We start from the raw sequence: 10037 nt of genomic DNA, 5'->3' as shown, positions 1-10037 counted from the left end.
AGGTGTGTGACGCCTAGCTCTTAGGCGCTGCACAGGTGCGTATGGGGCCGCAACTGGACCAGGGCTGCCACGCTGGCAGGATGTGCGACGCCTAAGGGAAAGGCGCTACACAGTAGGGTGCGGCGCCCGACTGTCGGGCGCCACACCAAAGGGTCAGCAGAGTGAAATTTTTTCGTGACCAGGTCAGTTTGTGATTTGATTTCTGCCTGAGGTCAGATATGTGATTCCCGCCACAAAATGCGCGCGCGCGTGACATGCATCGTCTGATCGCGGTGACACTTTGCACAAATGTACATGTACCAGGTGTGGTCGTGGCGGTGGAATGCATCGGCGTCGACGGCGGCGGCGCGGGCCCGCGCGTTGCGGCACGGACGGACGGCGGCGGCAACTTCAGCGTGGCCGTGCCGGAGTCGGTCCCGGCCTCGCGGTGCGCCGCGAGGGTCCTCGGCGGCGCGGAGCAGCTCTGCGCGCCGCGGAGGCTCACGGTCGCGCGTGTCGTCGTTGCCGGGCGGCCTGGCTCGTACATGCTGGGATCCCGCCTCGCCGTCTTCACAAGGTGTGGAGGAGTCGTCGCGACGATGTCCGCCGGTGGCGGCGGCGGCCAGACGTCACCCCCGAGGCTTGCTCCACGGTTGCCCTCGCCCAGCCTGCCGCCGCTCCTTGGACGCGCCAGCCCGCCCTACGGCCTGGGCATCCCTCTCATCTACGTCTTCCCTTTCATCCCAATCATTGGCATCCCCTGAATGAACGCAGCCGTACTTTGTTGTTTTCTCTCGGCCAACTCAGTGAGGTCACGTTATGCATGTGTGAACAACGACCAATAATGTGAGAGTATTTGTTCCATAATACGTACAGTGTACGTTATCCCATTCTCTTCCGCTGATTGAGTGCTTTGAATACCAATGAATACCCAAATCTTCTTCTCGTTCTTAAATTCCGCTTCCAAATGCAGACGAGCAATACAACAGACTGGGAACTAGCATGGTGCAAGCTCCGCCGCCACCCAAAATCAAGAAGCAACAAATATACAGCACAACTGCTTCGAGCAGCAGCACATTTAACTCCGAAATTGCATAGTTCAGTTACTAGATTGAGCGTCCACATATGGTTTCAAGTACCAATTCCAGATTATACTTAGTACGTATGAAACATTTAAGTTCACTCAAGCAGCAGCACATTTAACTTCAAAAGGGCATAGTTAAATTACTAAATTGAGTGTGCACATATGGTTTCAAGTTCCGATTCCAGATTACATGAAACATCACATGAGATTTCGAGGTAATTACTCATCCAAGCAGCCTATTCTTGAATATCAGGTCACACTTCCAAGCATACTTCTCCAGAAATTGCGGCAAGATGCCAACCTTATGCACCAGGAGATAATACAACAAATATAACTCTTAATGCAAGAGTCATGGTGTGAACTCACACGGCATCAGCATTGTGCCACCCCTTTGTGCATGGAGGTATCTCCATAAATTCGTCAAACTCCTTGACATGGACATCGCAACACTTCCACTGCAAGAGAAAAACACATGAGGTAAGAATCAGGGTGAATATACATGAACACGAATTTAACGAGAGAAAATACATACCCCTCTATTCCTGTCATGGAAAACCGCAGGGCCTGGATGGTATTCGCATGCAGCATCATGGTTATCCTTCTCCTTGTAGGTTTTACCACATCCTTTATTCTTACAAACCCTAGGCTCGTTTATATTAACAACCTTTTTCTTGGGCTGTGGAACCGAGCATTTCTCGACAGGTTCCGTATTTGTACCATTTACAGCAACTGGTTTTTGTGCCTTGGGCTGTGATCCTAAAAATACATTGATGAATGGTTCATAAACTAAATTTTTCAACAAAAGAAAAAAAATCAACCAATTTTTTGACGTTATGCATAGTCACATTGAAGTGAAGAGTTCAAAGACACAAACTCACCATGGTCGGAGCAAAAGAAACCCTGACGGCACCTGGAGCAGGCCTCGGTTTCCACACCCTGCTTAGAAGACTGGAGTGGAGCTAACTTTGGTGGGGTTGCCTTTGAGTTAAGAGAAACAGCTTTTGTGACTGGTTTCTCAGTTGTATGCTTCCCTGTGGCACATCTACACCACGGTAGAGAATGCGGTCAGTTATGTCTAGTTTCCCTAAATATAACAGGTCATGGGTGTTGGTATTTAAAGCAAGGACGGTCTGGTCTAGAATGAGAGAAGGCAATGGTTAAAGCTGGAACATTGATTACGTTATAAAAATAGTACTGTAAGAACCGAGACATAAGGCATCGTTTTCAGGTTTATTTGCCAGCAAATTGGAGCCATATCACTGGAGCTCCCTGAAAAGTGGAATAACTTTCTTTAGGCAATTCAAGGTGATTTAATAGAGGGTGGTGAAGTAGCCAAAGCACTAACATACAAATATCTTCTGTACATTATGCTGCGCTTAATCAGTAAAATGAACCAATAAGATAACTGAGAACCTGTTCAGTCTAAACTCTGAACTGCAAGTATATGTTTATTCGGCCATGTAGCGATGTAGCGCAATGATATTGACTGGGCCAAACAAGTTAAATTACAGTACTTAGCAAAGACCCATTATAACATGACATTAAGAAGGAAACTGCACTAGACTTCGAGTGAATCCAAATAAGTGCATACAGGGTTCTCCTTATCAGACAGTAGTAGCACCTTACAGAAACAAATAACGTGGATTTAAAAAGGTATGTTGACAAGTGACCCCCTACGTTCAATCAAGCTATAAATTAGACAAGTCTAAGTCCTAGGCAACAAATGAAGAAGGAAATGAGAATGGTTGATCATAGTGCTAATTCCTAGTCGGTGACCAAAGAAATCTCAAACACCCATCTGTTCCATCACAAATCAGCCATAGATGGTGCAAATCTAACTTTCTAATTGCAATGCATGGAGAGCTGGACTCGCTAATAATTTAGATTATTTGCAAACATAATTTGTATCTATGACACCATAACAAGACATACGTAACTATTCTGCCACTGGCTGTCATGGGAGGAGAGAGGATCCTTACCCAGGAATAGCTAAAAATAAGCTAAAATCATGGCTTCTTTGCTTGCAACAGCTCCACTCTTTCATGCCATCATGAAACATAGGCTGAAAATAATATATTAGAGAACCTATGGTTTTATCAAAAACAGAAATAATCCCACAAGGGCAGCAAACGAACTTACTCCCTGCAACAAAACAAAAAAGGGGGAGAGCTGTTAATAGCTAAAAATATGGAAATGGATGCTGTAAATTTGTAATTTTCTGAAACAGTGAAACACTTCACGAAAACAAAAGAAAAGCTAATTGATTCATAACTTATTTTTCCAATATTTAACTATTCAATCTCATATCTATAACTGATATCCTGAACGCGTCTTATTAGTGTACTTTTGAAAATGTTTAAGATCAATTACAGTAGTTCAACTGGTGAATATCACAATCGAACTTGGGATTGCCTACAGAGTAGTGCTTATTGTTGAGCAGTTCTCGTATTTTTTCAAAAGACAAAAACAGAATTATATGAAGATTCCTTGGTGCCAGTTACTTCTTGTGTTGGTATCAAGCATCTGCATCAGTGAAATAGGTGTTTAAATAGCTATTTTTCCTGGAGTAAATTTCGTACAACTACATGTTCAGTGTAGAAACTATCACGAAATTACGAATTTAAATAAACTTCACACGCAGATGTATGGATCCATTGTATAATACAACTAAAGATTTGACCAACTTCAAAAGGAGAATTACTTAAAGATTCCTTTGGCGCCAGTTACTTAATGCATTGGTATCAAACATTGCAGAATAACTAGAGTAACGGTGAAACAAGTGTTTAAAATTGCTATTTTCCTGCAGTAAATTTAGCAAAACTACATGTTCAAAATTACGTATTTAAAGAAACTTCACACACAGATTTATGGACCAATTGTAAAATAAAGCTAAAGATTTGACCAACTTCAAAGAACTGCAGATTTAGAGACCAATTTGGCAATTACACCACAAAACTACATGATGTTTGCTCGAATCTGTAGTTGTATATTTGATCTTCAAACTGTAGCTTAGTGACAGATCGTATATTAAACTTATAGCTTTCTGGAATTCACTCTTTCCTAGCAAATTGCTTTGTAGAGCATAAATGCAAGATCACACTTCAATCATAACATCAAACCAAGCAAAGGTCCCTTCACCCCTTTCCATTTTTGTTTTGTTTAGGGTGCCAAGTTTTTATGTCCTAAAAGGCTAAAATAAATGAGCACGTGACCGAACTCTAAACAAACATAATATAACATGGTCGTCACACATATTGCGCACAAGGCCTCATCAACAGGGAACTTCCAGGTCTGTCTACAACCCACAAAACAATGTTCCCCAAAAGTGCGCCTGCATTTATTTGTAGCCTATTTCGTCAATGCAATCAACCACCGCTTCTCACTGACTGAATAATGCGATTAGCGGGAACATGCTGCCAATTTACCGCCATATCGATTGAATCAATGTTGGTGCCAACAACATAATAAGAGTGCATGCTTAGTTGACTGTCTCCAAGATTTGGGTAGATTACACTTTCTACGACAGAGCAGCTATCCCAATTCGCGCTTTCCGTGGACGTAGAGGATCTAAACCCTCGACTCCCAAACTACACCCAGATCCTTAGCATATGAGTCTAACCAAAGCGAGATCCGAGAAGCGAGCTTAGGGGCTACAAGGAAGACATGCACCTCCATGATCTACAGGGGGTCGAGGGAGCGAAACGATGCGATTTTTTCGAGTGGGGGGAGGGGGAGTGAGCTTACGGAGGGGTGGTAGTGGCAGGAGCCGTCGGGGTTGTCGTCGTCGGTGAACATGGCGTCGCAGCCTATTCGCTGGCACCGCATGGGCGCGGGCGCGGGCGCGGCGGCGCTCTTCTCCGTCTCCGCCGACATCGCGATGCGTTTCTCTCTCGCTCTCCCCCTCTCCCGAGATTTCTTCCTTGTCCCCCTCTCGCTCTTGGGTCGACCCTGTTTCGGCGCACGGAACAAAGACGACGGGGGCAGGCTGCAGCAGCCGGCAAGGTATCTCGAGTTTCTCGACTCTTCCGGACCGACCCGGAGACTAACCCCTGGCCGAAGGTGGCTTTGACCCGCAGAAAACCGCTCGCTAGTTGAAGAAATATAGGTATATTCGGAAATATTTTTTTAATTATATCAATTTTGATTTTTTTTCATATTAATTTGGTTACCGACAAAAGAAAATACCTCCCGAACCCCTATACGTATATGATGGGAGGGGCTTTTCTTTTAACATCAGTACAAACACAAACGCTCATGTACACGCGCATACACTCACCCCCGATGAACGCACACACGCACACACTATCCCTATAAGCATCTCCGAAAGGCTGAGCCGGCATATCATCTCGAGATTTACGAAGTCATCGTAGGCGCCTCGTCGTCGACGGGAACGTCTCCTCCTACTGAATGCGCATCGCCGGAAATTCTGAAATAAATCCAGGAATAAATGCGAGCACCAGGTGTTGGGCAACGTAGTAATTTCAAAAATTTCCTACGCACACGCAAGATCATGATGATGCATAGCAACGAGAGGGAAGAGTGTTGTCCACGTACCTTCGTAGACCGAAAGCGGAAGCGTTAGCACAACGCGGTTGATGTAGTTGTGCGTCTTCACGATCCGACCGATCAAATACCGAACGTGCGGCACCTCCGAGTTCAGCACACGTTCAGCTCGATAACGTCCCACGAACTCCGATCCAGCTGAGCTTTGCGGGAGAGTTTCATCAGCACGACGGCGTGATGACGGTGTTGATGATGCTACCGACGCAGGGCTTCGCCTAAGCACCGCTATGATATTACCGAGGTGGAATATGGTGGAGGGGGGCACCGCACACGGCTAAGAGATTAATTGTTGTATCTAGAGGTGCCCCCGCTGCCCCCGTATATAAAGGATCAAGGGGGAGGGGGCGGCCGGCCAGGAGGAGGGCGCGCCAGGGAGGATTCCTACTCCTACCTGGAGTAGGACTCCCTCTTTTCCTAGTTGGAGTAGGAGGGGGAAAGGAAGGGAGAGAGGAGAGAAAGGAAATGGGGGCACCCCCCCCCTTGTCCAATTCGGACTAGAGGGGGAGGAGACGCGCGGCCTGCCCTGGCCACCCCTCCTCTTCTCCACTAGGGCCCATAAAGCCCACTAAATCCCCCGGGGGGTTCCGGTAACCCCCCGGTACTCCGGTGTATGTCTGAAACCTCCCGAAACACTTCCGGTGTCCGAACATAGTCATCCAATATATCGATCTTTACGTCTCGACCATTTCGAGACCCCTCTTCATGTCTGTGATCATATTCGGGACTCCGAACTACCTTCGGTACATCAAAACACAAAAACTCAAAATACCGATCGTCATCGAACTTTAAGCGTGCGGACCCTACGGGTTCGAGAACTATGTAGACATGACCGAGACACGTCTCCGGTCAATAACCAATAGCGGAACCTGGATGCTCATATTGGCTCCTACATATTCTACGAAGATCTTTATCGGTCAAACCGCATAACAACATACGTTGTTCCCTTTGTCATCGGTATGTTACTTGCCCGAGATTCGATCGTCGGTATCTCAATACCTAGTTCAATCTCGTTACCGGCAAGTCTCTTTACTCGTTACGTAATGCATTATCCCTCAACTAAATCATTAGCTACATTGCTTCCAAGGCTTATAGTGATGTGCATTACCGAGAGGGCCCAGAGATACCTCTCTGACGGAGTGACAAATCCTAATCTCGAAATATGCCAACTCAACATGTACCTTCGGAGACACCTGTAGAGCTTCTTTATAATCACCTAGTTACGTTGTGACGTTTGGTAGCACACAAAATGTTCCTCTGGTAAACGGGAGTTGTATAATCTCATAGTCATAGGAACATGTATAAGTCATGAAGAAAGCAATACCAACATACTAAACGATCAAGTGCTAAGCTAACGGAATGGGTCAAGTCAATCACATCATTCTCCTAATGATGTGATCCCGTTAATCAAATGATAACTCATGTCTATGGCTAGGAAACTAAACCATCTTTGACCAACGAGCTAGTCAAGTAGAGGTATACTAATGACACTATGTTTGTCTATGTATTCACACATGTATTATATTTCCGGTTAATATAATTCTAGCATGAATAATAAACATTTATCATGATATGAGGAAATAAATAATAACTTTATTATTGCCTCTAGGGCATATTTCCTTCAGTCTCCCACTTGCACTAGAGTCAATAATCTAGATTACACAGTAATGATTCTAACACCCATGGAGCCTTGGTGCTGATCATGTTTTGCTCATGGAAGAGGCTTAGTCAACGGGTCTGCAACATTCAGATCCGTATGTATCTTGCAAATCTATATGTCTCCCACCTGGACTTGGTCTCAGATGGAATTGAAGCGTCTCTTGACGTGATTGGTTCTCTTGTGAAATCTGGATTCCTTTGCCAAGGCAATTGCACCAGTATTGTCACAAAAGATTTTCATTGGACCCGATGCACTAGGTATGACACCTAGATCGGATATGAACTCCTTCATCCAGACTCCTTAATTTGATGCTTCCGAAGCAGCTATGTACTTTGCTTCACATGTAGATCCCGCCACGACGCTTTGTTTGGAACTGCACCAACTGAGAGCTCCACCATTCAATATAAACACATATCCGGTTTGCGATTTAGAATCGTCCGGGTCAGTGTCAAAGCTTGCATCGACGTAACCATTTACGACTAGCTCTTTGTCACCTCCATAAACGAGAAACATATCCTTAGTCATTTTCAAGTATTTCAGGATATTCTTGACCGCTGTTCAGTGATTCACTCCTAGATTACTTTGGTACCTCCATGCTAAGCTAATAGCTAGGCACACATCAGGTCTGGTACACAGCATTGCATACATGATAGAGCCTACGGCTGAAGCATAGGGAACATCTTTCATTTTCTCTCTATCTTCTAAAGTGGTCGGGCATTGAGTCTGACTCAACTTCACACCTTGTAATACAGGCAAGAACCCTTTCTTTGCTTGATCCATTTTGAACTTTTTCAAAACTTTATCAAGGTATGTGCTTTGTGAAAGTCCAACTAAGCGTCTTGATCTATCTCTATAGATCTTGATGCCCAATATATAAGCAGCTTCACCGATGTCTTTCATTGAAAAACTTTTATTCAAGTATCCTTTTATGCTATCCAGAATCAACAATATGCCGTCTACATATAATATTAGAAATGCTACAGAGCTCCCACTCACTTTCTTGTAAATACAGGCTTCTCCAAAAGTTTGTATAAAACCATATGCTTTAATCATACTATCAAAGCGTTTATTCCAACTCCGAGAGGCTTGCACCAGTCCATAAATGGATCGTTGGAGCTTGCACACTTTGTTAGCACCTTTTGGATCGACAAAACCTTCTGGTTGAATCATATACAACTCTTCTTCTAGAAATCCATTCAGGAATGCAATTTTGACATCCATTTGCCATATTTCATAATCATAAAATGCGGCAATTGCTAACATGATTCGGACAGACTTAAGCATCGCTACGGGTGAGAAAGTCTCATCGTAGTCAACCTCTTGAACTTGTCGAAAACCTTTCGCAATAAGTCGAGCTTTGTAGACAGTAACATTACCATCAACATCAGTCTTCTTCTTGAAGATCCATTTATTCTCAATGGCTTGCCGATCATCGCACTAGTAGAAAAAGGACCTAATATGTTAAACATTAGTACCGGTTGGCATATGAGCCGGCACAAGTGAATGTTTCTTCTTTAAGCTAGTAGTGCTGGTGGTGATTTTTTATGGCGCTGCTAGAAGGAGGGCGTGAGAGGGCCGGCCGGGGGCCTTTCTGCCCACGGCCGGGCAAGAGGGAAGGGATTTCCTTCTTAATTCTTGCTTGATTAGATTGATACATCTCCTCTCTTTATATAGAGAGGTTTACTTGACTCCCAAGCAAGGCTTACTTGACCCCTAAGCAAACGACCCATATCTCTAATTAACCCTAAGACTAATGAGCCTATTACGTACTCTAACACTACACCCCACCTGGACATGCAGCTTGTCCTCGAGCTGCAGCCTAACCAACTTATAACCATGACTCGACGCAACACAAACCTAACACCTAAAAACAAGCCTTTTACATCTCGGCTTCTTTTATTATTCTCAACCTGAAATGGACTGGGACGCTTTATTTTGGACCCCTTAACAAAAAGTGGACACCATCCGCACGTCGGACGTGCACGTGTACAGCCACCTGGATCATATGGACACCACCTGGACCAAAGGAGTGCATGTGTACTGCCACCTGGAAGTGGTCACAAGAGCGACCAGCAGAGGCGCCCTCGCGGCGGCCGGCGGCGGAAAGCAGTGGTGCTACGCGGTGCGCTCCTGTCGGTGACACCCTGGCTTTTCCCCGCCGGACTGCTATTGGTCTGCACATCACAGGAAAGAGTGGAGGGCTTGTGATGGAGACTGACGAGGAAGGGTGCGCCTCCCCACCCGCCGATGTTGCAGACTTTGAGGATGCTGCCCGCGGGGAAAACAGCATGCCCGCCGTCCGTGGGGGAAACCGCATGCCCAAGATCCCCGACGCAGCGGACGAGATTGAGGTCCTTTGCGCAGCAAAGGGCAACTTGAAGGAGCGGCAGCTGCAGACCACGCATCTCCCGCACACGCCGACGCGCTAGGAGGCCGCGTGCAGCAGCCTGCAGCCTCACCGCCGCCGACACGTGGCGGGTAGCGATCCAAGACGGAAGCGGTGATGGCGACGGTGGGGACTTGATCTGCTGGATGTGGACGCCCTGGGATGGCGGCGACGCTGATGGGAACGAGGTCGTCACACTCCCGTCGTAGGGCATCCCATACTGGGCTGCGGAGCTGACCGGCGGTGGCTGCTGCAGCTGCAGCGGTTGCTGCAGTGTCGCGCCGGGCAGCGGCAGCGGCTGCTGCGGCAGAGCGCCGGGCGCGGCGGAGGCCGCCAGGAGCGGCGTCTGCAGCTGCAGCCAGGGCTGG

At 46.3% G+C, this 10037-nt stretch overlaps 1 protein-coding gene across 2 annotated transcripts; it reads right to left on the bottom strand.

Moving 5' to 3' along the window:
* Positions 1-1177: 1177 nt before the first annotated feature.
* LOC123046400 (cysteine and histidine-rich domain-containing protein RAR1) lies at positions 1178-5111 on the bottom strand. Of its 2 annotated transcripts, XM_044469762.1 has the most exons (6): positions 4808-5111; positions 3203-3205; positions 3043-3125; positions 1942-2105; positions 1596-1819; positions 1178-1518 (listed from the first exon to the last, which is right to left on the bottom strand). In XM_044469762.1, the coding sequence occupies exons 1-6, from the start codon at positions 4934-4936 to the stop codon at positions 1426-1428; spliced, it is 696 nt and encodes a 231-aa protein (XP_044325697.1). In that variant the 5' UTR covers positions 4937-5111; the 3' UTR covers positions 1178-1425. The 2 variants fall into 2 exon arrangements, with proteins under 2 accessions (XP_044325697.1, XP_044325698.1); XM_044469763.1 differs by lacking the exon at positions 3203-3205 and having other exon boundaries at positions 4808-5110.
* Between the last annotated feature and the right edge of the window lie 4926 nt (positions 5112-10037).

The sequence above is a fragment of the Triticum aestivum genome, chromosome 2B (genome assembly GCF_018294505.1).
Source record: "Triticum aestivum cultivar Chinese Spring chromosome 2B, IWGSC CS RefSeq v2.1, whole genome shotgun sequence".
In the NCBI taxonomy this organism is placed as follows: Eukaryota; Viridiplantae; Streptophyta; class Magnoliopsida; order Poales; family Poaceae; genus Triticum; species Triticum aestivum.
The sequence above is the reverse complement of the archived record's forward strand: the minus strand, read 5'-3'. Positions and strand labels throughout refer to the sequence as shown.